General features: G+C 41.2%; 2 protein-coding genes across 2 annotated transcripts; one reads left to right on the top strand and one right to left on the bottom strand.

The window, feature by feature from the left end:
* Window positions 1-413: 413 nt before the first annotated feature.
* LOC116515016 lies at window positions 414-11501 on the bottom strand. The gene is made up of 6 exons (XM_032226893.1): window positions 11389-11501; window positions 10175-10498; window positions 4648-4956; window positions 3613-3738; window positions 1677-1723; window positions 414-669 (listed from the first exon to the last, which is right to left on the bottom strand). The coding sequence occupies exons 1-6, from the start codon at window positions 11438-11440 to the stop codon at window positions 595-597; spliced, it is 933 nt and encodes a 310-aa protein (XP_032082784.1). The 5' UTR covers window positions 11441-11501; the 3' UTR covers window positions 414-594.
* A 125-nt stretch (window positions 11502-11626) lies between these two features.
* Window positions 11627-17764, top strand: LOC116515006. The gene is made up of 3 exons (XM_032226880.1): window positions 11627-12045; window positions 13120-13428; window positions 17454-17764. Exons 1-3 carry the CDS (start codon window positions 11997-11999, stop codon window positions 17747-17749), a joined length of 654 nt encoding a protein of 217 aa, XP_032082771.1. The 5' UTR covers window positions 11627-11996; the 3' UTR covers window positions 17750-17764.
* The last annotated feature ends 8507 nt before the right edge of the window (window positions 17765-26271 follow it).

Below are 26271 nucleotides of genomic sequence, written 5' to 3'. Positions count from 1 at the left end.
ACTTCTACCATCAGGCAGAAGACATCAAAGTATAGCCAGCCGAACAAATAGGTTTAAAAATAGTTTCTAGCCTTGGCTGTAAGTCTCTTAAACACAACCACAATCACTCCACACACAGAGAGAAATGTATGAGTAGTCTTTCTTTCTTTCTTTCTTTCTTTCTTTCTTTCTTTCTTTCTTTCTTTCCTCCTTTCTTTCTTTCTTTCTTTTTTCCTAACTTGCATAGGGATTATTCTTTATACTATCTATGTTGTTTGTATTTTTTTGTCATGGGTTGCCCCAGTGAGGCTAAAACCCATTTTGTCGTATACATGATGTACACTGACAATAAAGGCTATAGTAAAACCAGTAGCTCATGTGAAGAATCGCTTTATTACAAAAAATATATATTAATACTTATTTCCCTTATTGACAGTTGTGTAAAATAGATAATTATTTACATTGAAAAAGGGAAGAAATCAAGTCTTAGGGTCACATTCTGTCAAAACCCCAGATCTGAGTTTCTAATCCCGGCTTCTAAAGATGAGTTATAAATTTCATCCTGGTTTCTGCATATCAGTCTTTCCTAGTTGCTCAGATCTTTATATCTGTTTATTAAGATGTTTGTCTTGTCTTCTCCCACTCCTGATTATTTGAATGAAACATCAGATCAGCGTAGCAGATGTCCTCCTGTAATAATTAAATGATTATTAGAAAATGAAATAAAATAATAGTAATAATTCAGAGTCATAACAAGAAAATATTGATGTAGCCAAACTATAGACAGTGGGGTTAATTCTAAGCATACAGGTGTGTTGTGGCCCAGCAGGAGCCGTTGGAGCTGCCACCACACTCTGACAGCGAGGGGCCCTATGAGTCGGCTCTGGAGGATGTGGAGGACCCTGGACAGGGTTCCGACTCTGAGCAGGGTGCAGAGAGGCTGGTTGGCCACCAGGAGGCGCCTGAGCCTTGGACCACTGGGGAGGAGACAAGGGCGAGTGAGCCGGACACCAGCAGTGAGTTGTTCCTGGATGCCCAGCACCGAAGAGCTAATAGGCATAAGGAACAGTTGCGCAGTTACAGGAGGTAATTGCACTCAGCTGGTGGTCATTAGGCTCCTCTCCAGACTATAAAAGGACTGCTTGTGCATACACCCCTCTTGCAGAAGTCAACGCAGGAACTAATGTCGGAGAACATTATGGTGAGCTTGGCAGGCTGGATTGCTGCCACAGCTTATCTGTGCTGGATTGCTGCCCAAGCTTGTCTGTGCCGGTTTGCTACCAAGGACCTGTCTGTCTGTGAATTAAATGCCGTAACTTACCTTTGGCTCAGAGTGTGTGTTGGTGTGGGACGAGGGGGGTCAGAACACAGGTGTATTAAGTATGCTGTTATAGGTATATAAGACATATAAAGGAGTATATGAATTGGAGTGCCATCTTACAAGAAGACTGCATATTTCCTTCTTTCTCACAGCCAAAAATAAGGAACCCAGTCTGCAGAATTCTTGACTTATTTATTAGATATTTCTTAAATCTTCTTGACCCACCCAAAAAAGGATATTCCTTTTCTGAATCTCCCCTGCATTAGAAGATATCAGACATATGACTCGTTCTACGGGATTACCAATAAGCATTAGGAAAAGCAACAGCAAAACTTGAAATATTGTCCAAAACGGGGAAAGTAGCAAGCAAATATACCTCTGGTGTCTCTAAAGCTGGTGGCACTGAGTCCGTGGGCTGGAAACCTTATGGGCAAAAAGAAAAACATTTTTTTAAAAAAAAAGACAGAAATGTCATTTTCTTTGCTTTTTTTCTCTTTTATTTTAAATTACAGCTGGACTTTTCTCTTGATGCCTTGGGCTCTTGAAGGTTCTTGTGTTTATGTTCAGAGATATTTGATATATATAAATCAAAGCAAATCAATAAACAAAATCATAATTGTAAATCTTGGGATTGAACTGCAAAAGAGACAGATGAATGATACCATGAAAGAATTAGCGTTACCTCCCGCTGCTGCTGCTTCTCTCTCTGTCTCTGTCTCTCTCTCCTCCCCCTCCCTTTCCCTCCCTCCTCTCTCAGTAAGTAAAATCTTTATTACGGTCAAAGACCAGCAATACACATTACTTTTTACACTATATTAAAAAATACTAACATTAAAATATAATTAAAAAGTATTGACATTAAAGGTGGATAATAACATAATGGTCCAAAGATTGTTAGAGGGATGTCCAGATAATTGGTACAAGATGACAACTATACTTCTGTAGCTAATTTTTTTCCTTATGGACATTGCAGCAGCACAGAACTTTGCCACTGCATACGTGGTAACCGGGTTAGTGTCCTGGAGGAGGAAGCCTAGATAAAAATTGTCTGCCCTCCCTGGCAATCTCTCTAATAAGGGGAGAATATGTGCAGACCTACAAGCTCTGTATAGCTCGCAGTGTAACAGAACATGTGAATTATCTTCCACTTCTCCTTTGCCACCTATACAAACCCCTTCTGCTATAGGTGTTTTCTTATGCCTGCCCTGGAGGAGTGCTGAAGGAAGAATGTTAAATAGCAATAGCAATAGCAGTTAGACTTATATACCGCTTCATAGGGCTTTCAGCCCTCTCTAAGCGGTTTACAAAGTCAGCATATTGCCCCCAACAACAATCCGGGTCCTCAATTTACCCACCTCGGAAGGATGGAAGGCTAAGTCAACCCTGAGTCGGTGAGATTTGAACAGCCGAACTGCAGAACTGCAGTCAGCTGAAGTAGCCTGCAGTGCTGCATTTAACCACTGCGCCACCTCAGCTCTGAAGAAAGCTATTCTTTGTTTTGGGGAGATCAGGTCATTTAGATATCTTGCCCATTCCCACACAGCCTGTTTGATTCTGTCCCTACTGTGGAGAGGCAACCTATTTAGTTCTTCTTGGAACTCCATGTCCTCTCTCAAAATGTCTTCGTCTCTGCCCATTTAAAAAAGTACTATAAAAATATATTGTTCTGAATCTCCTACTAAGATCATATATCACACATAATTATCTTACTAGATTTTGTCAAAGAATTTCCAAGGTTCCAAGGCCACTTTGGCCTATGAAAGATTATGGAAAAGCAATGCCTTCTTGCCAATGGATAGGCCACCAATTCTTTATTACATCAGAAGCTCTATTGCCTTACCTTACACCCTAAGAAGCTAGAAGACAGGCTGGGTGCTTTTTCTGCCCGACTGGAAGTTAGTTCTGAGGGGCATAAGCTGAATGTCATACAAAAAATGTCAGTCTTTCCTTGCGTGTTTTTAATCCTATTGTGATTTTATGCTGAATTTGCTTTCTTTGCACATTGTTCTGAAGATCCCTGGGGGGGGGGGGACGATCTTAATCATTATTTCAATCAATTGAACAGCAAGGAAATACTGCATCCAGAAAGGCTCAATGGTGGTTGCACAGAGCACATAAAGAGGAGGAGGCCTTTGAGTGGTGATAGGTATCATCTTGACTTTTATTTTATTCCCATAGCTAAAACTGGATCCCAGAAGGATTAACTTGTACTCTAGCCACCTTAGCTGTCATATTAAGCCTTAGCATATGAATATTCCTATGTTGCAATCCAAAATGTCACAATGAAATAGGATATATTTTCCTGATGTTACCAAGCCTAGAAGGACAGCCTCGAATCCAAAGCCAGATCACAATTAGCAGCAGAAATGCCAGTATTCCTACGACAGACAAAGGAATTGCATAATGTTGACGGTCATTTGTATGGAAAGTCCTTGTCTCTGTGGGAAGTAGGGAGAGAGAAAGGAAATCGGTTTAGTCGCGGCTGCTTAATAAACTCAAATCAGTTCTATCTTGCTCCTCTTTTTACAAATTTGGAGAAATGGAATGGAAAGGGGATCCTTCTCTGCTGATTACTTTCAACTACTTCAACATTGCGCATGCAAATAAATTGTTTTACAAAGTTCTGATTTGTCTTGTGACCTTTTTAATGGTCAGATTGGCAATCAAGGAGTATTCCAGACAATATATAGTGTTCACATCTTTAGAAAGCTGACTCACTGAAATACTTAAGTGTTGTGGCCCAGGAGGAGCCGTTGGAGCTGCCACCAGACTCTGACAGCGAGGGGCCCTATGAATCGGCTCTGGAGGAGGTGAAGGACCCTGGACAGGGTTCCGACTCCGAACAGGGCGCAGAGAGGCTGGTTGGCCACCAGGAGGCATCTGAGCCTTGGACCAGTGGGGAGGAGACAAGGGAGCGTGAGCCAGACGCCAGTAGTGAGTTGTTCCTGGATGCACGCCATCGAAGAGGTACTAGGTGTCAGGAACAATTACGCAATTACAGGAGGTGATTGTACTCAGCTGGTGGTCATTAGGCTCCTCTCCAGACTATAAAAAGCTACTTGTGCACATGGCCCTCTTTGCAGAAGTCAACACAGGATTGAATGTCAGAGGACATTACTGGGAGCTTGGCAGGCTGGATTGCTGCCAAGCCTTATCTGTGTTTATTGCTGCCTGAGTTTGTCTGAGTTGCTGCCAAGGTCCTTATCTGTTTGTTCTGCTTGGCTTTCAGCCACCGAGGTTTCGGTGTCTTGCTATTAAAGTACATTCCAGTTAAACTTGTCTCGGCAGTCATGACTGGACGGAGGAGGAAGTCAGAACACTTAATTATTTAATAGAAAATAATTTACCTGCATACAGCGTGGTGCTCAGTTTCATGGACATACCAGACGAATTGAATCTGGCTTTGCAGATAAATTCCTCCCCACTGATGGAAACTTTTTTAGGGATGTAAATGATGCTGACAAATGTTAAGGAACCACTATGATTTTTCATTAAAAGAGTCTGTCCACCTTGGAGAACATGAGAGGCATCCCAGGATATCTGGATCCAGTTGGAAGCTCCGTGAACCACACAAGCCAACCGGCTGCCACTCTGTATTGCCTGGTCTTGCGCAGAAGGCTGTAAAATCATCATCCAGCTGCTTGAGGTATAACTGTCTGAGGAAGAGGGGGGAGAAAGAGGAGCAACAACTCAATAAATAGATGACCCTTTGTAATTAATTGTTAAAGTGGACAACTGCTTTCAGGGGATTTGCTAAACAGAGTCTTAGTCCTACTAGGCTAATCTGTATTTCCATTTCAAATCCATTATTTATCTCCTACTTATACTATCTAATGACTGCAAAACCTGGACTCTAAAAAAAGCAGGTAGAAGAAGGTTGGATGCCTTTGAACTGTGGTGTTGGAAGCAGTGGTGGGTTTCAAAAAATTTTAGAACCTCTTCTGTAGGCGTGGCCTGCTTTGTGGGAGTGGCTTGCCAGGTATCTGAGCAGGTAGGAGTGGCTTGCCTCCCATGTGAGCGGGTGGGAGTGGCTTGCCAGCCATGTGACTGAGTGGGCGTGGCCAACTTGTAAAACGTGGTGAAACTCACTTAACAACGCTCTTGCTTAGCAGCCAAAATGTTGGCTCAGAAACTCTGGAATTTGAAGCACACAAGTCTTAAAGCTGTCAAGGTAAAAGACCCTTGCACCCCTAACCCTTTAGAAAAAAAACCCCAGGCGTGTTCAAGCTTGACAGCTTTAAGACTTGTGGACTTCAACTCCCAGAATTCCTCCTCCAGTCATGTTGGCTCAGGAACTCTGGCATTGAAGTATGCAAGTCTTAAAGCTGTCAAGTTACAACACCCTCGCACCCCTAACCCTTTAGAAAAAAAATCCCCAGGGGTGTTCAAACTTGACAGCTTTAAGACTTGTGGACTTCAACTCCCAGAATTCCTCCTCCAGTCATGTTGGCTCAGGAACTCTGGCACTGAAGCACACAAGTCTTAAAGCTGTCAAGTTACAAGACCCTTGCAGCCCTAAGCCTTTAGAAAAAAAAATCCCCAGGGGTGTTCAAACTTGACAGCTTTAAGACTTGTGGACTTCAACTCCCAGAATTCCTCCTCTCGCTCTTCATCTTGATGATGTGCAGACGGGCAGGGAGGAGGGAGCTGGAACCGGTTCTAAACGGCACTGTAGATTTGTGGAACCTCTTCTATAGAAGAGCTTAGATCTAGCAGGAACTCACCCCTGGTTGGAAGTGACTATTATGGACTGCAAAAATAACAAACAAAGAAGTCCCAGACTGAACCTCACCAAAAATATCACTTGAAGCCAAGATCAACAAACAGAGACCATCATAATTTGGTCATGAGAGCTCACTCACTCAAAATGTCGGTTACGCTGGGAGTGATCAGCAATAAAAGGAGAGTACTATCAAAATTTATCTGGCAAGGTACCTCTTCCAAACAATTCCAATAAAGCTGGAAAAGAAATGCTTCGAGGAATTAGAGTACTAACAAAATTTATCTGGCAAGGTAACAAAGCAAGAATAAGTCTTGTTCCAAGACTCTAATAATAGAGGAGGCTTTGGGTTGGCAGACTGGGAGTTATATTATCAGGCATCTGCACTACCAGGCTAAAAAAATGGATAACTTCGAAAAATAGACAATTATTAACTTTGGAAGGACATGATTTGCAACTGGGGTGGCACGCCTTTCTATGGTATGGGTAAAATAAAATACACAAATATTTCCAAGGACACTATATTAAAAATGCTCTGTTTTTAGTATGGGCAAAAATTATTAAGGGATAGATTTAGCATGGTGGCCGCATATACAAATACAATTAAGATGTGAAAAAGATGCTAAAACATATGATTTTTATAAAGAACCAAGAGAATTGGACCAAATCCTAACAGGAACTGATGAGAAACTAATTTTAAAAATTTACAACTATCTACTGAATATTAGAATGGAAGAAGAGCAAGTAAAGGAAACAATGATAGTGCGAGCTAGAAACTTTGGTTATTCTATAGAATTGGAGAAATGCCAAAAGCTGTCGGATAGAAATTATAAATTAACAATGTCTACTGCATATAAAGAAAATATATACAAAATGTTTTACATTTTGTGGCCCTTCTTCCCACCAGCAAGATTAGCTATGTTTAAAGATATGTCTGCTAAATGTTGGAAGTGTAATCAGATTCTGGGTTCATACTACCATATGTGGTGGGCATGCCCAAAGGCAAAAATATATTGGGAAAAGATACATAATTGGATAGAAAAAATGATAAAGGAACATATAGATTGAAAACCAGAAATATTTGTGTTGGGTATCACACCAGAAAAATATAATAAGGGACTATGTATCTAATTTTTTTCTCTTTTTTTGTAAGACGCCCGGAGTCCTTCGGGATTGGGCGGCATATAAATTTTATAAATAAATAAATAAATAAATAAATAAATAAATAATACTACACGTGTTAACTGTGGTTAGAATTGCATTTCCACAACATTGGAAAAGTGCGGAGATCCCTACAGAAGAGAAGATAATTTAAAAAAAAACTAGAATGTGCAGAAATGGATAGATTAACATTTAATTAAAGAGAAGGAAAACACGGAATATTTTGAAATATGGCATTCGTTTTATCAATGGTTAACTAATAGAAACCGAAGTTAGAATGTTTAAAATTATAAGAGAAGGATCAACTTTACTATGATGGCATTACGATATATATTTTATTAATATTAATTAGTATCAATAATTAATAAGCATTAATATTATGATGAGAAAATACTGTTGTTCTATGACTACTACTTATGAATATTATTGCTATGATGATGATGATTATTGCTCAAACTACCGTATTTATCGGCGTATAACACGCACCGGCGTATAACACGCACCCCCCATTTTAACACAAAAATTTGAGTAAAAATTTTTTTCATTAAAAATAAATGACTTGGAAGCTCGGAACTTAATGTTGGATTAAAATTTATAACATTAGAACATGAATTATAACATTAACTCCTCTTAAAAGGCAAACTTTCTTCTCTTCCTTCCTTTCTCCTTCCATCCTCTCTTCTTTCCTCACTCACTCCCTTCCTCCTTTTCTCTTCCTTCCTCCTTCCATTCTTTCAACTTCCTTTCTTTTACCTATCTATCTTTTCTGTCTTTCTGCTCTTTCCATTTCTCTCTTCCTCTTCGCTTCTGTTCCTTCCTCCTTCCATCCTTTCACCTTCCCTCCTTCCTATTTCTTCCTTCCTTCTGCCTATCTACCTTCACCTTTGTCTTTCTGCTCTTTCCCTGTCTTCCTCTTTCCTCCCTCCCTTCTTTCCTTTCTAGTTCCATCTTTTCTTCTTTCCTCTCTCCCTCCCTTTTTCTTTCTTCCTTCCTTCCTCCTTCCTCTTGCCTATCAACTTCATCCTCCTCGTCTTTCTGCTCGTTCCCTCTCTTCCCCTTTTCTTCCCACTTCCTTCCCTCTTTTCTCCCTCCCTTCTTCTTTTTCTTCCTTTCTTCTTCCATCTTCCTCCTTCTTTCCATCTTTTCTCCTTCCATCTTCTCCCCCCTCCCTTCTTTTCCTTCCCCCTCCCTCCTTCCTTCCTCTCCTTCCCACTCTCTCCTTGGGAGGGGTTGGGGTTGGGGGTGGCAGCAGAGACCAAATAAAGTCAGAAAATCTTATTAAAACTTTCCTATTTGTTGGATTGCCTTGCTGCGAACTTATAAACCAAATCAGGGAAACATTTTGCAACCGAGCCTGCTGCAAGGAGAGGCAGTCCTGCCCCAGTTTTGCAAAGAATGAGAAACGGTGCTTTAAACCGAAGCAACTGCAAGGAACCGCAGACAGGGAAAGAAAGAAAGAAAGATCCTTGTAGCACAAAACCCACCTTTGCATGGTTGTGAGAACATAAACAAACAAACAAAAAAAAGCACAGCGTCCCTCCGCCCTCTGAATAGGACTCAGCATGACTCCGAGCCGGGCAGGGAGATAAGCACCTTCATTTGCATTCTCTGAGACCGTGATGCTTTGCAAGCCCCGGGCTTTTTGGAGATTTTTCCTTTCGTGCTTAAATAAAAAGAACGGGACTTCTTTAAAACGCCACAGCTCTTTCAGCCTAACAAAAATGCAATCTCTTCCTTCGTCCTTCTCCGTCACTAACAGCTGGGGGCTCAGAAATCGGAGTGAAAAGTCAGTCCTCCATCTCTTCCCTCTTCCCGGATTCACTCCGAAGTTTTAAATCTTCCTTCTGTGCATAAACACTCCCTCCCTCTCCCCCTCCCTCTCCCTGTATCTGTTTGTCTCTCACTCTCTGTGTGGCTCTTTACCTCTATCTCCCCCCCTCCCTCTCTCTGTCTCTCTTGTCATTCTCTGTGTGTGTCTGTCTCTCTCTCTGTCTCTCCTCCCTCCTTGTGTGTGTGTGTATGTGTGTGGGGGATCCCTGCCACCGCGGATGGGCTCCGGACTAGTGGAGCCTCCTCTTCCTCCTTTTTAACCAGGCGATCTTTGGCTGCTACACAATCCCAAGGTTTGCAGCGCTTCAGAGAAAGAAGGCATGCGAGAAAGCCCCCCCCCCCATCCCCGCTGCCTGAACATTTGAATGAAGGAGGCTGCAGGCTCCTTTGTCCTTGGCTATGCAATTTTCTTTCGTTCTCTGCTGCCCGAACGAGTGAATAAGGCAGAGGGAGAATGAAAGGAGATTGCGTCCCTTCTGTCTCCCAGTTGCTCAGAAAAGCAACTGTGGGAAGGTCAAAGTATCCATGGAGAGCGAGGCTGCTGCCGGCCGTTTCACCTTCAAGGTGAAACGGCTGGCAGCAGCCTCGCTCTCCTGCGGCCAGCGTCCGTTTCAGTAGGGAAGAAAACTTCCTTTCGCCTTCCCGGGCTTCTGCCGCCCGGCAGAAGCCCCGGGACCCAGTCAAATTCGCTGCGCAAGGTGAAACGGCCGGCAGCAGCCTCGCTCTCCTGCTGCGGCTTCTGTTTCAGTAGGGAAGAAAACTTCCTTTCATGGGCGCCGGTGAATCAGCTGGAGCAGGCAGTTTGGGACCCGGCGTATCGGCGTATAACACGCAGGCAGGGTTTAAGCTTGCAATTTTAGTTTTAAAACTGCGTGTTATACGCCGATAAATACGGTAATTGTAACCAGACAACACACTGTTTATATCAACGTTGAAACTTGCTCTTTCTATATAGCAAAAATATAAAAAAAATAACTTTAGAAAAAGCAATAAAAGGAGAAGGAACCACCCTAGTATCTGCTGGCTGGACACTATACAAGATGACATTGGGATGACCATGGTGGACCATGGCGGATCTAAAGGAGACAGAGGGGCATGAAGATGCTGATCCATAGACTGGCCAAGGATCAGACATATCTGAATAGCTGGCAATGACAACTTACCTCCCACAATCAAAGAGAATGCACCGGCAAAGTTTAAGGAATAGACATTTTGGGATGCGTCTGCACACAGATATAAGCCAGCGTCCTCCACTTTGGCGTTGGAAATTTCTAGTGTCAGCGCCTGACCTTCAGCCTTGCAGTTAAATTTCGACTTGCTGCCACTAAACCCACAATTATTTGTTAAAAGCCTTAGTTTAGTCTCTTCTCTTTTATACCAACGCATATTAGGTACATTGTCGGTGATGTTTTTTGAAAAATTGCACACGATTGTTGCATTTTCTCCAACGTCCACAAACAGGAACTGATCATTTTGAGCTTTGTACACTGCGAAGACAAAATAAGAAAAAAAATATATTGGGATTCTAATTTTAAATTGATGTCAGATCAAGGGCAGAGAAGTCAATGATCACATTCACCTCATACAGATCTCTCCAGGTGGTCTTGGGCCATAGGTTGTGAGGGCCTGTTTCCCACTAGAGGAAATATATACTATAATGGGATAAAGTAAGTAATTTAAAAGGCAGCATTATTCCTTTGATAGGATACTATAGTTCTGTCAGGTCCAGTCTAAGAATGACATAGAACAAACCATCCTTTATTTGCCTACATCCAGTAGACAGAATCTTGCCAGACTAAACATTTACTATTTTCACCCCAACAGATAGGCGCTGGGAAATTCTAGAGAATGGCTATCCTAACTCTCTTCCTCTGTATTCTAACTAGGTCTGGGTGCTATTGCCTTTTGTTTCACTCCCTCCTTGGAATGTGATCCTTCCTTCTTAGGAAGCTACTTCACTGTAATTGATCACAGCACCTCAATCTGTAGGCACCATATCCCGCACATCTTCACTAGAATAAAACCATAACAACACATAATCAGAGTTGTGGAGAAAACTCTTTAGGAAATGTGTATTACTGATCTTTGACCGTAATAAGGATTTTACTTACTTACTTACTTACTTACTTACTTACTTACTTACTTTAGGAAATCAAGTTAGAGAACTTCAAAAGCTTTTGTGGCACTTCAAAGACTATCAAGGTAATTGTATTTGTTTTCATGGAATGAAAACTGCTAAATTGTTATCAGCCCATAAGATACCACAGTTTCACCCCCACACACACACCTTTTCCTGCCACATGAAGAAAATCTCTTCTCTGAATCAGATCCAAAACTGCTTGTTTAAGAGGTTTCTGATAGAACAGATTGGACTTACCGATGGAGAACAGGATAAGGCATTTGGTGCACTGCATTGCTAAAATGAGCATCCAAAAGAAGGGCTAGTAATTTGTGTACCAGATGGGTGGTAACAGTGTTGATAGTGAGCCATCAAAAAAAAAAAAAAAAGCATTGGTGGCATGTGATTCACTCTTTGGTTAACCTAGTGATGTGGATTCCGCTGCCTGCATTTCACCCCCTCCTGTCTGACTTTTTTCTTCACATCTTTAGAGCAGGACTGAGGGGTATTTTTATTGAGGTCACAGTTCTTCCTTGTTGGCTCCCTTGCCTTACGAGCTGATTTTACATACTATTATAGCATTATTTGGGCAGAATAATATTATTCAGTAATATGAATATTAGTGTGACTGTGCGGAGAGGGGCTTGGATTTCATCGTTGTCTTCCTAAAACCCTGCCTGCTTTCCTTTTAAAAGGGGAGAAGTTAGCTAGCAAAGGCAGAGCTAAAGTTTTCACAGTTGAGAATATTTCCCTTGCCCCTCTTAATCTTCCTTTTCTTTCTCTAAGTGACAGAAACTCTAAAGGTGTTGCTGTGCATGGGCTGAGTTTAAATCAAACTGTTGAAAATTAACTGTAGAGGCTGGGAAATGAAGATGTTTGCTCATTGTGCTGGGATTCTCCTACTTGTCTTGCATGGTAAGTATTTTCGAAACTTTTGTCTTATTCAGATTCTTTTTTATTTACATTTAAATACACACACGACATCAGGGGGGAGAGGCAATTAAATTGTGTCTATGATTGTCAGAATGTGTCTTCAGACATGTTAGCTCAATGGTCATTTATAATAAATAATAATAAAGAGCCGAGGTGGCGCAGTGGTTAATGCAGCACTGCAGGCTACTTCAGCTGACTGCTATCTGCAGTTCAGCGGTTCAAATCTCACCGGCTCAGGGTTGACTCAGCCTTCCATCCTTCCGAGGTGGGTAAAATGAGGACCCGGATTGTTGGGGGCAATATGCTGACTCTGTAAACCGCTTAGAGAGGGCTGAAAGCCCTATGAAGCGGTATATAAGTCTAACTGCTATTGCTATTTATAGCACATCATTAAAAAAGCAAGCAAAGCATAACTGTCAGCTTTCAATATTTCCTCTCAGCAGAGCACAGCTAATAGCTAACGCGTTATTGTTTTTATAATAACATTAGAAACACAAAAGCACTAATTTGCAAAACAAGTGGAGGAGTATTTTGCAGGGAATGTTTAAAGCTGTTTTCTGACACACATGCTGTTTTTAAGTAAATTCTACAGAAATCCATTTTTTTCTACACCAATAGTTTTAACACTTGAGTTGTTCAGTTTCTGTGTTTTATTTCTATTCTGATTACATGGCTTTGCACAATACCTTCATGAATAAAACAAATGCAACTCAAGAACTTTCCAAATTATAATGTATTACATAGCATGCATTGGTTATTTTTTTATTGATTGGTTGATTGATTGATTGATTGATTGATTGATTGTGGGGTTTCTAGCAGTGTATCATGCTATTAGTTTGTGGTGTAGACTGTGCCAGTATGCTACTTGCTCCATTCATCCATGGTGATGGTTTTGGAGTTTACTGTAGAAGAGGAAATCCATCTCAACATGTATTGCAAGAATGAATGAATTGAACCAATGAGTGAAAAATGCATATACGGAGAGAAGGGACACATTCACATTCTCTCTCTCTGCTTCGTTTCGCAATAAAAGGTGTCTTTGTTTTCTTCTTCTAGCAGCTGATTCACAGAGTAATGAAGTAAAAACGATTGAGGTCCCTTTGGGAGGCACGGTAAACATCAGCTGTGAAACTTCAACCGTGTCCTTCACATGGATCGTGACCTGGTACAAGGAAGGAGAAAACAGAAACCTGGGCAAGATTGATCAGGATGACAAGAAGTTGAAAAGAGAGTCAAAATGCACCTCACACTTCTGTAACCTAATTATCAACAATGCACAAAGGAAGGTCTCTGGTATTTATACCTGTGTTGAACATCAGGAAGCTAACATACTACTCATGCACAGGACAAGAGTGATAATCACAGGTGAGAATTCAAGCAGATCAATAACTTTAGTGACCATGGGCCAGCTATGCTTTCTCAGTCCATCCTGCTGTACAGAGTTCTTGGGAAGAAAAATGAGCAGAGTCTTATATGTACCACGCATAGTCTTGGTGGAGAAGTAGGATATATACCGTAATACGTAAATGATGTAATCAAGTGTCAGTAATGACGCTGATTTGGGGGAAAAACTAGAAAGAAGATGGTTCACAGTGGAAAGTGGACATATTATGCATGCACATTTCAGTTACAAAAAAACCTAGATACTTCCACTATCATAAATTGTAAAGTGTGGGCATGAAATATGGGAATATTGAACAGTTTTTATGTCCTGTCAATGTGTGGAAATTATTCACCATGAATAGCCCAATATATCTCCTTTTGATTTTCTATTTGTGTGTATTGTTCACAATAGGCTATAAAATGGATTGGTTTTGGCTGGTATAATTTGCTTTACTTGTGTTATCACCTCTCAAAAAGTTTGTTTTGACCTGATTGCTAACATAACTATCATTTTTGACTGTGGTAAGCTAACCAAATAATTTATTATTACAAATTATTATGATAATAATTTATTATTAATAATAAATGTAATTCAAATTTAATTCAACCATATAGCCCAAAGGAAATTTAAAAGAATGGTCACAAATTCTTTGGTAGAAGGAATATGTTTTAAATAGTTCTATCTAAAAACAAATGCTTTAGTTGATCATACAAGGTTTTATGAGTAGAATATGTGTGAAAATTTGTTTTAGGTTTTTTTAAAAAATATTTTCCTTCTAAAGCCGAGGTGGCGCAGTGGTTAGGGTGTAGTACTGCAGGCCACTTCAGCTGACTGTTATCTGCAGTTCAGCGGTTCAAATCGCACTGGCTCAAGGTTGACTCAGCCTTCCATCCTTCTGAGGTTGGTGAAATGAGGACCCAGACTGTGGGGGCGATATGCTGACTCTGTAAACCGCTTAGAGAGGGCTGAAAGCCCTATGAAGCGGTATATAAGTCTAACTGCTATTGCTATTGCTAACATTTTCCTGCAAGTGTAGGGTCCCCTTCCCCCCCCCTTTGCATGAACACTTGGTTGATCCATTGGTTGCAACGGGAATTGACTGACTAGCAGCATGGACTGAGAGAGTGTGACCTACCTAAAGTCAAGCACCTGACTTTCATGCCCAGGGCAGGACTTGAACTCATGGTCTCCTGATTAGCATGGCCGCCTAGGGTAGCTTGGTCACTCAACAGTGAGGCACTGGTGAGGTGACCACAGCAGCACCAACATTTTCTGTGATGCATGCAAAAGGTTCATCATCTTTCCACAGTCCTTACCACTTTCTATAGAGGGATGATTGAAAGCATCCTGTCATATTGTATTACTGTCTGGTTTGGAAGAATTACTATTTTGGACAGGAAGGCTGTGCAGAGAGTGATGAGGATGGTAAAAAAGATCATTGGTAGTTCACTTCATTCTATCAAGGGCATAGCATATAAGCAATGTGTCAGCGTTCCAAGTATCATGTAGAATTAAATCAGAGTCCAAGCCAAAACGATACTTAAAGTTCCAATTTAATAGGTCAGACATCTTGGCATTATGCTATGAACGCTGACATTATCCCAATACTGGAAATGACATCAGAATTCCACCCAGTTAAAAGTTCATGATCTTGTCCCCACACCCATAATCCATCACATAGTCCAATCTTCTTCTTCCACGCTAGCACCCACGCCCAGCTGCTTCCGGTCAGGTGCAAAGGGTGCGGAGACAAAAGATGACCTTGAGCTTCTAGAAAGGAATTTTTTTATTTTGAAAACAACACATTCTACCCCTTGCTATCCCCCACCCCTTAATGAGAGTGTGGCAGGCCAAAGATTCTTAAAGGAACCTCTTTAGGCCTGACACAATGTTTGAGCAGGCTCTGCAAAATTGTCCAATATCCTCTTCGCAACCTGTTTTTCTGGTTACTGTCTGGGAGGAGGTATCCGAAGCCGAACATCCAGATTCAGTGACAGTTTTGTTCCATATATATATATGGGTGTAGATATATTTATGTATGTATATACATACCTACATGTTGTATGTATGTGTTTGGGTAGATACACACTTTCTTTTGAGAGCAGGCAACAGAATTTCAGTTTTAATGCGTTCCAGTGTGTTCCACAGTAAAAACTGACAATATGGATTATCTTATCTTATTTCTATCCTGGTGCCTTAACTACTAGAGCGAACTGCTTTGAGTTTTAAAATGCTGGTATGATTTACTATCTGAATTGCTGATTCACTTCTACACGTTCATATTTATTGTAGAAGAAATTGGGTTTTTTTATTTTTAAAACCTTTTTTTAAAGGTTTAAAACATATAAATTGAATATGTGCAATCGAGTTGTAATGACTCCAAGTGCCCACATAGGTAAATTCTTTTTCATAGTGAATTTTCTCTACTTTGGTCTTTCAAGTGTACTATTGCCATTGTAATTGAGTCAATCCGCTTTGCTGTTAGTGGAGCCGAGGTGGCACAGTGGTTAGAGTGCAGCACTGCAGGCTACTTCAGCTGACTGCAATTCTGCAGTTCAGCTGTTCAAATCTCACCGGCTCAGGGTTGACTCAGCCTTCCATCCTTCCGAGGTGGGTAAAACGAGGACCCGGATTGTTGGGGCCAATATGCTGACCCTGTAAACTGCTTAGAGAGGGCTGAAAGCCCTATGAAGCTGTATATAAGTCTAACTGCTATTGCTATTGCTATTTTTTTTCATGTTTCCCAGCATTAGAGTCTTTAGGGAGCTAGTTCTTCACATAAATCAAAACACACACATTTTTTTTTAAACCACAAAACCCCCAAACCATCAACTGCAATGAACAACTAACATTTCCTTATAATTACTTGTATTCAGTGATATCACCACTCCCCTGATTAGCATAAGCCTGCGTTCCAACATCATATTCTTATCTATTTTATGTTTATCTATGAATACAATGCCACTAATTATTTAGTGTGAATATCTGCACTAGAGTCTAAAAATATATCCAATAGTGCAAACTGAAGTCATATATTAATTGATTTATAACTTTCTCAACCTCCAAAAACACTTGAAATACAAGGAAAAGTCATAGGATTTAGAAATGCTGTTAATCAAACTGAACATAGGTAATTTAGAGAGCCAGTTAGTCTAGTATTTAGAAAACAGGTTAGAAAGCAGGAGACTATGACATCAAGTCCTGATTTAGCCATAAAAGCCAGTTGGTGACTTTGGGACGGGTCACTTTTTATGAGTGCAACTTGTCTTACACCTTTGTGGGGAAAATAGGAGGAGGAAGGTGGTTGGATGTGTTGATCATCTCGAGTTTTTTTGTAATAATAATAAAGCTGGGATACAAATTTGTTCTGACCCCCTCCTCTGTCCAGTAATGAAAGCCGAGACAAGCTTAATTAGAATGTCCTTTAATAGCAAGACTAGAATCTCGGTGGCTGAAAGCCAAGCAAACAAACAGATAAGGACCTTGGCAGCAAGTCCGACAAACCTTGGCAGCAATTCAGACAAACCTTGGCAGCAATCCAGCCTGACAAGTTAGTTACATTCTCTTTAGTCAATGCGTTGGCTTCTGCAAAAGGGGCGTGTCACAAGCAGTCTATTTTATAGTCTGGAGAGGAGCCTCATGACCACCAGCTGAGTGCAATTACCTCCTGTAATCGCATAATTGTTCTTGACGCCGAGTAGCTCTTCAATGGCGTGCATCCAGGAACAACTCACTGCTGGTTTCGGGATCACTCTCCCTTGTCTCATCCCCACTGGTCAGGCGCCACCTGGTGGCCAACCAGCCTCTCTGCGCCCTGCTCAGAGTCAGAACCCTGTCCAGGGTCCTCCACATCCTCCAGGGCCGACTCATAGGGCCCCTCGCTGTCAGAGTCTGATGGCAGCTCCAACAGCTCCTGCTGGGCCACAACACAAATTAAACAAAGAAAGAAAGAAATTCAAGGGATATAAATCTGCTAATAACCTTTATCATTTTTCATCTCTTGTAGAAACTTTGAAGCCACATTTTTCCATCCTTGTGCCATCCATCTTGCAGGATGGACCACTGAAGCATGATATTCCTCTGCTCTGCATCCTTTTCAATGCTAACCCTAATTCAAATACCGTCATTTGGAATATTAATGGGAAAATACATCAGGATAAGATGGATGTTGACCTGATAGATGGGGAAGGAGCTTTCAGTATTTGGAGCTTGAAACTGATTTCTCCAGAGGACTGGCAGCCAGGAATCTCTTATGCTTGTTCACACCCAGGAAACATGACCTTGCTACAGTCTTCACAATAGGATGTGTCCTCAAACAGGAAGAATCACAGGTAAAGCATGGCAAAATAGTCAAATCAATTGATTTATCCAGAAATTATAATACATATAATCATCTCCAACCAGCTGTCCTCCAGTTACGTTGAGCCACATCTCCCATCATCTACACCTAGAAGAGATAAGAATTTAGGTCTAAGTGGATAAAACCACTTCCATATGGAGGGTAAGAAAATTGCATGGATATATCCATATAGTCACTAGGAGTTAAGCACTTTATATATGTGCAGTGTACTAGACTGTGAAAGGTAAGGATGACTACTGCATTTGTAGTGCAATCAGAACATTGCGTGTGTTAAAGTTGTTTTAATGCAAACCAAAGATGCCTTTTAAAAAACAAGTTTGCATCATATTCTTATGCATGCCAGTGCTGTGTGTGAGGTAATTTAAGGTGGTTCTGACAAGTGTCGTTGGCATCTTCATATCCGGTCACATGGGCGGCAAGCCACTCCCATCCGGTCACATGGGTGGCAAGCCACTCCCACAAAAGAGGCCACACCCACAGAGTAGGTTCGAACAATTTTTGAAACCCACCACTGATCCACACCTAACCAAATTTGAATTTAAAACATGTTCAGATTTGCACACGAAAACTTATCTAGAGCACATCTCAGCACCAAGACTTAAAAGGTGGAACCTTTTGAGTGCAATAAGAATCTGTCAAAGAAAAAGTCAAACTCTTTTACTTCCTCTCTTTCCAGCTGCAGAGTGAGGCTATAAGAGTCTTTTCGATTAGATCATGGAAGTGGACAGTTCCACAAACAAATGAACAAACAAAGCTGTTTCTTCTGCATGGACAGAAATAAATTGAACGGATATTTAGGAGAAAAAAATAGGAGACTTATCTCTCCCATAACAACTTAGGACATTATGTAGCTTAAGCCTTTGTGATAAAAGAGAAGATGGGGACAGCCATATTCTTTAGAACAGCTGGATCATTTAACAGATGTTGGGAGTCTGAGCTGGCTTGGGATGTGAGTATTTTGTATCCTCTTCCTATTTTCCTGGGCCTTAGGCTTTGTTCTCAGAAAGCATTTCCCAGAAGTAAGATACAGATAAGTCTAATGATCTATTTTGGTTTGCAGCTGATGCTGAAATAGAAAAGCAAATTCTGTGACTGCCAAAAGCCAGAGAGGCTGAAAATGTGATCCAGCTGGGCTTAGATAACAGCAGATGCCATGTTGGTTTGCAACAGTCTTCATGCTTTAGGCCAAAACACACATAAAAGGAATACTTCAGAACTAGAGGGTGGCATAGTCAGTTCGCCATCACAGTTTCCTTTCGATCCAGAGGACTTCTTTTATGCCAAACCAGGTTTCCAGGAAATGACCTGCTCTATTTATTTATTATTTTATTTGATAGTCAAATCTGTAGGGCTGCCAATGTATATTATATACATGCAAACATACATGCATACACACACACATACATGTGCATGCGCACACACAAACATACACACACAGACATAATGTTTTTTTCTTCTGTCAGATCACCTAGTCTACCCAAATATGGGAGGGAGCAGTCCAGTGGTGGGTTTCAAAAATCGTTTGAATCTACTCTGTGGGTGTGGCCTCCTTTGTGGGAGTGGCTTGCCGCCCATGTGACTGGATGGGAGTGGCTTGCCGCCCATGTGACTGGATATGAAGATGCCGATGACACTTGTCAGAACCACCTTAAATGACCTCACACGCAGCACTGGCATGCATAAGAATAGGATGTCAACGTGTTTTTTAAAAGGCATCTTTGGTTTGCGGTAAAACAACTTCAACACACACGCAATGTTCTGATTGCACCACAAACGCAGTAGTCATCCTTACCTTTCACAGAGGCCCTGAGTTTTATAAATATGAGCATGATAGTGTAGAATAATCATATCCAAGGACCAGTGGTGGGTTTCAAAAAAGTTTGGATCCTCTTCTGTAGGTGTGGCCTGCTTTCTGGGTCCACTGGTGGAACCTCTTCTAACCAGTTCGGTAGATTTGATGAACCGGTTCTACCGAATAGGTGCGAACTGGTAGGAACCCACCTCTGGAGCAGTTGCTTTCATGACAAACTGCAGTAACACAAAATAATTTTGTTGTGAAAGCTATTGCCTGCAAAGGTTCCTGGATTGGGGCTGAAAGGCGAAAGGCCAGCAGTATGCTCCCTCCCATATTTGGGTAGTCCAGGTGATCCGACAGAAGGAAAAAACATTTAATCTCCCCCCTGGTTCAGCTGATAAAGTGAGGATAACTTGTGGCTTAGAGGTCAATGCAACTTGCCTAATATGCAAGCAGCCCAAGTTCGAATCCCAGAAGGGATTCACTGATGAGAGCTAAATAAGTTGAAATAGATCTATACTAGTCTCCCTTTATTTATTTATCAGTAAAATGTAAAACACCCACACACATAGACATATACATATGCACGCACAGTGGTATAACAGTGTTAAACACTTCACAAATTTGTTGTCATCCTTGTGTAGGACCATGGAACTTTCTTTGTATTATTCTAATTTTAATGTAGGTACTGCCCAAGTTTTCTTTAAAAAACAGAACAAAACAGCATATACAAAAGCAATATGTAGAGAGACATGTACAGTGTGGGTTGTATGCCCCACTTGCTATGCTTATGTTACATTATTGGAATTTTTAAATAAAGAAATAAATTAAAAAAACGTATTTTAAAAATAAAGAAAAAAGTGGCATCTAAAAGATCTTACCTTCCGTGAAATATCCGTGATTTTGCTTTATGTGCTAGAAAATTAGCTGCATCGTTTCTAATCTTAATTTTTGCCAGTACAATAGAAACCAAGCCATAGTCTGCCTAAACATAAAAAAAATTGCTGCAATAAGGCAGGATCTTAAGGCACCTATTATATACATTAGAAATATTTCAGTTTTCAGCCCATTAATTTGTAATTCGTAATTTAATGAGCTTATATGCCGCCCAATCCCGGAGGACTCCGGGCGGCTTACAAATACGAGATAAAATAAAAATAACAGATAGGGGAAGGAAAATGAAAACAGTTTAAAAACACAACATACATTCGGCTTAGCTGGGGGTTGGACCTGATTTATAGATCAACAACTCCAGGCCTGCCGGCACAGCCAGGTTTTGGTGGCTTTTTGGAAGGCCGCGAGAGTGGGAAGGGTCCGGATCTGTGCGGGCAGATCGTTCTACAGAGCCGGAGCAGCTACAGAAAAGGCTCTCCCCCGAGTGGACGCCAACCGGTATTGTCCGGTCGACGGCACCCGGAGGAGGCCTAGCCTGTGAGTTCTTATCTGCCGTTGGGAGGTGTGCAGCAGGAGATGGTATCTCAGATATCCAGGTCCATTAATATTTCAAGTGGAGTTTTCCAAGACTAAAATGGCAATAAATGCATTGCAGCACATCAAGCTATCATTCTAACTTCCTTCATCCTTGGTTCTTCTGACAAAAACTGTAATGGAATTGACTAATCAATTCCTCATGAAGAATGTCCATCAGGTAACTAGCACTTCATAACACTGAGTGAAAAATCGCTTGGGAAAAATATGTACAGAGATGAACAAATGGGAGAAATTATAATAGTCTTTGCTGGGAAGGATAACAGTAGTAAAAAGGAATGTTTTCTTTTTATTTCTTCTTCAAATGATACCAACATTTCAAAAAAGATGCAAATATGGAAGAATGGTAGAAAGGTATTGATAACTTTGTTTAATAATGATGGAAAGATTTGGGTAAGAAATGTAAAATTTATGCAAGCTTAAAAATTGATAGAGAGTTCTTATAAGATGTTTAATAGATGGTGTTTAGATCCCAAAAAGTTAGCTTGTATGTATCCAAATTTACAATTTAAATGTTGGAGATGTGATTGTGTTGATGCTATGTATTATTATGTATGGCGGGTTTGTAAAAAAGCTAAAGCATTTTGGATAAAAATATAGTGGATTATCTAAAATATTCTTAAAAAGAGGATAAAGTTCATTCCTGTTGTTTTTGCTAGGTATAATTACAGACTGTATAGTTATAGAGAGTAATTTGATTCTGAATTTGGCAACGGCAACAAGATTGCTGGAAGAAGGAAGAATTGCTTATTATTCAAGAATGGACGTTAAAAGTAGTAAACTTAGCAGGGATGGCTAAAATTTCATCATATTGGAAAGACTACTCAGATGAGAAATACAAGTTGGAATGGAGAAGATGGATTGACTACATTCAAAATAAACATTGGAGTAAGGAACTTCAATTAGCTTATGAATGAACAAGGAATGTTCTAATTTACTTAAATTTAGCTTAATAAAAGGAGAGTTAAAAGTACAAGAGGGAGGTAAGATGTTACAGTTAGTTAGCTTATGTTAGTATATAGATTGTTAAATGTTTATGCCCTGTATTTTGCTCTGGGAAGTTGGGGGGAGAGAGGGTTGGAGCGGGGCAGGGTTGGGGAGGAGGGAGGGAAGGGGAAGGGGAAATATCTGTAAAATTTATTAAAACTTTTCAATTAAAAAAAGAAAAATAAGTACAAAGTCTTCAAATAAACTATTAGGATTTATCTTGGATTAAGGAATAAAACAGAAGGAGTGCCAAGAGATGTGGAATTGCAGGCTTAAAGTAAGAGATCAGAGGACAATATTATGAGTTTATGCGCTTATTTATATGGTTACCCTCTGCTGGGGAAAAATAGGTATAGGTATTTTATTTGTATGCCGCCCTTTTCCCTGGGGGGACTCAGGGCGGCTCACAGTTCAAGAGAGGGAGGACAAACCAAGTTAAACACATAAGACAATACATTGTTAAAAGCACAACATTCATACAATTCGGGTGGGGTTAAGGTCTTTAGCCCCAGGCCTGTCGGGACAGCCAGGTTTTAAGGGCTATGCGGAAGGTCTGGAGGGTGGTGAGGGTACGAATCTCCACGGGGAGATCGTTCCATAGGGTCGGAGCTGCCACCGAGAAGGCTCTCCTTCGCGTGGTTGCCAGTCGACATTGACCGGCTGATGGAACTCGGAGGAGGCCTAATCTATGGGATCTAATTGGCCGAGTGGAGGTAATTGGCAATAGGCGGTCTCTCAAGTACCCAGATCCAATACCATGCAGGGCTTTGTAGGTGACAAGTAGCACCTTGAAGCGCACCCGGAGATCGACAGGTAGCCAGTGCAGCTCGCGGAGGATAGGTGTTATGTGGGTGAAACGAGGTGCACCCACGATCGCTCGCGTGGCCGCATTCTGGACTAGCTGAAGTTGCCGGATACTATTCAAGGGCAGCCCCATGTAGAGCACATTGCAGTACTCCAGCCTAGAGGTCACAAGGGCACGAGTGACTGTTGTGAGAGCCTCCCGGTTCAGGTAGGGCCGCAACTGGTGCACCAGGCGAACCTGGGCAAATGCCCCCCTGGTCACAGCTGACAAATGGTGTTCAAAAGTCAGCTGTGGGTCCAGGAGGACTCCCAAGTTGCGGACCCTGTCTGAGGGGCGTAGTATTTGACCCCCCAGCCTGAGAGATGGAACATCTCCAGATGATCAGCTTCAGAACTTTAAACTAGAATAACATTCTTAAAGAGGTTCTTTTTTAAAATTATCAAAATAAAGTGACTGATAAAGGAGAGAGAGAGAGAGAAGTCAGGTTTTAAATTAATGTGAATTATAGAAATCAATTTAGTCTGTAATGCACCCGTCTGAATATTCATTATTCACCATCCCTCTTGAATTCAATAGATATAAGATTTTAAGTTGCCATTTTAATGTAGATTACACAATATTAAATGAATAAAAGAAGTCAATTCAGAAGGTAGACTGTTGTGAACGTTGAGATTTCATTAATGAACCAGAGGAAGAATTCTTCAAGCACAAAGAATGCTTTGTCATTTTAGAAAGAAACGTTTTGCTTTGAATTTTCAGAGGTAGAAAATGTAAAAGTAAAACCAAGTTCAGTTTTGTCTGAAAGACTCCTGCCATTTTTTTTGTTTTTCTTCTTCTTCTAGACATTTTCAGAATTCAATTGGAAAAATCGAAGTATGATACAAAAGAAATGGCTAGAAGTCTACGTTAAATATGTCTGTCCCTATTATAAGATCAAAAATCACAGGGAAGAAAATATATTTCAACTAGTTCAGGTGATCAACATTGGGTTATTAATTGTAAATCTTTGCTTAATGCATGAAACTTAGTTTGCATTAATGTGACTCTATGCTCTCTTTTTTTTAAAATCTCCCTCTGGAAGCCTGAATGTGACCAAATGAAGTGAAAAAGGAGTGTGGAAAATTCACATCACACCCAGCTGAGAACACTGAGTCTTAATCATTAAAGAAAAATCTCTCTTACACACACACACACACACAAACACCATGACTAATGCAGGAAAACCCTGTCAATTTATGACCTGATTTTAGTACACAGATGAGAGAGAATGTTATTTGTTTCCAGACTGAAATTCTAATTCCACTTAAGGATTGCTGAGAGTCAGCACCATGGAGAACTCCTTCAGGTCAAGTTTACACTTCCAAAATAGGAATTGTCTAACAAATACCTGGGATAAACTCATTAATTATGTCTCCTGAAAAAAACTTTGAATTCCTCCACAACATCGAATGAATCATTAGATTATTCATATTCAAAGTAGCATCATGCTACAGGAGCCGAGGTGGCGCAGTGGTTAAATGCAGCACTGCAGGCTACTTCAGCTGACTGCAGTTCAGCTGTTCAAATCCCACTAGGCTCAGGGTTGACTCAGCCTTCCATCCTTCCGAGGTGGGTGAAATGAGGACCCGGATTGTTGTTGGGGGCAATATGCTGACTCTGTAAACCGCTTAGAGAGGGCTGGAAGCCCTATGAAGCGGTATATAAGTCTAACTGCTATTGCTATTGCTATGATCTCCTCCCCCACCTGAGGTGATTTTTGGTACCTCACTCTTAGATTTTATCCATTGTAAATAATTGGAGGAGTAAACTAATACTTCCACAACCATAACTTTGGTTTTAATAGGGAAATAAAGGAAACAGGAGAGTAATCCTGGAAATGAGCTCTTTCCTTGAATTTATATTTCTGTGTAATCACTACTTTTGCAATATACCACTACCCAAAATGGACAAGATTCTTAAAGCTGGCACCCAACATTTTGCAAGTTTTATATTAGTGGCACCTAACTCCTACTATATTCTATATACTATAAAATCACTTTGAAATGTCATAGGACCATGATGGCAAATCTACGGCATGAGTGCCACAGGGGGCTCTCAGAGACCTCTCTGCAGGCACACGAGCTGTCACCCCAGGTCAGCTTCATTGCACATGTGTGCTGGCCAGCTGATTTTCATGTCTCTGTTACACATTTGCGGGGGCGGAGGGCATGCAGGAGATGGGCGCGTGTTGTGGCCCAGCAGGAGCCATTGGAGCTGCCACCAGATTCCAACAGCGAGGGGCCCTATGAATCGGCTCTGGAGGATGTGGAGGACCCTGGACATGGTTCCAACTCTGAGCAGGGTGCAGAGAGGCTGGTTGGCTACCAGGAGGCACCTGAGCCTTGGACCAGTGGGGAGGAGACAAGGGAGAGTGATCCGGACGCCAGCAGTGAGTTGTTCCTGGATGCCTGGCACTGAAGAGCTAATAGGCGTCAGGAACAGTTGCGCAAGTACAGGAGGTAATTGCACTCAGCTGGTGGTCATTAGGCTCCTCTCCAGACTATAAAAGGACTGCTTGTGCACACGCCCCTTTTGCAGAAGTCAACACAGGAACTAATGTCGGAGAACATTACTGTGAGCTTGGCAGGCTGGATTGCTGCCAAGCCTTATCTGTGTTTATTGCTGCCCAAGCTTGTCTGTGCCGGTTTGCTGCCAAGGACCTGTCTGTCTGTTAATTAAATGCCGTAATTTATCTTTGGCTCGGAGTGTGCTTTGGTGTGGAACGAGGGGGGTCAAATCAGGTGTGTATGTGTGTGTGGAGCACATAGGGGTGCATGCCCCCCCCACGGCCCATTTTTGGTCCCAGGAGGCTTCAGGGAGATCTGCTAGGCCCAAAACAAGGCATCAAGGGTCAGATGTGCATGCACGGGAGGAGTCACAGATGCATGCACAGGGGGCCAGGGTGGGGGGGTTCACACATGTATTGCATTAGGGTGTGGGCATGTGCGTGCATGCGCTATCACATGTGCACGCTTTTGGCAGGCAATGATAAAAAGCTTAACCATCACTTTCATGGGGGCTGTAACAAAAGGGACATTACCATATGTGGTAAACATGTAATAAAATAACAGCCTTCTGGCACAACATTTTTAGTGAAATTAGTATTATTAACAACCAAAGATTTGAATGCTCCAAGAACCCAATTTATTATATCCTTTTATGCAATACAAAATAAAAAAGCTGATTGCCTATTTGCTATTGGCAACAAAACCAATTATTGCTCACCATTGGAAATTTCTTAAAAATTTAACAATTGGTTTGTGGATCAAAAAGCTTCCCCATTTTTTTTTAAATTACTGTTATTAACAAACATGTAAAATACACACACACACACACAAATTAGATGTACA

Source organism: Thamnophis elegans, chromosome 11 (genome assembly GCF_009769535.1).
Source record: "Thamnophis elegans isolate rThaEle1 chromosome 11, rThaEle1.pri, whole genome shotgun sequence".
NCBI lineage: Eukaryota > Metazoa > Chordata > Lepidosauria > Squamata > Colubridae > Thamnophis > Thamnophis elegans.
The sequence above is the reverse complement of the archived record's forward strand: the minus strand, read 5'-3'. Positions and strand labels throughout refer to the sequence as shown.

What these genes read in the sequence shown, in the direction of transcription:
- LOC116515016 (XM_032226893.1), bottom strand. Translation starts at nt 11,440, where the DNA reads ATGCTCATTTTAGCAATGCAGTGCACCAAATGCCTTATCCTGTTCTCC. An exon ending in CCTTATCCTGTTCTCCATCG is followed by an intron (nt 10,499 to 11,388) that starts GTAAGTCCAATC and finishes TTGTCTTCGCAG; the next exon opens with TGTACAAAGCTCAAAATGAT. An exon ending in GAGCACCACGCTGTATGCAG is followed by an intron (nt 3,739 to 4,647) that starts GTAAATTATTTT and finishes TACTTCCCACAG; the next exon opens with AGACAAGGACTTTCCATACA.
- LOC116515006 (XM_032226880.1), top strand. Translation starts at nt 11,997, where the DNA reads ATGAAGATGTTTGCTCATTGTGCTGGGATTCTCCTACTTGTCTTGCAT. An exon ending in TCTCCTACTTGTCTTGCATG is followed by an intron (nt 12,046 to 13,119) that starts GTAAGTATTTTC and finishes TTCTTCTTCTAG; the next exon opens with CAGCTGATTCACAGAGTAAT. An exon ending in GACAAGAGTGATAATCACAG is followed by an intron (nt 13,429 to 17,453) that starts GTGAGAATTCAA and finishes CATCTCTTGTAG; the next exon opens with AAACTTTGAAGCCACATTTT.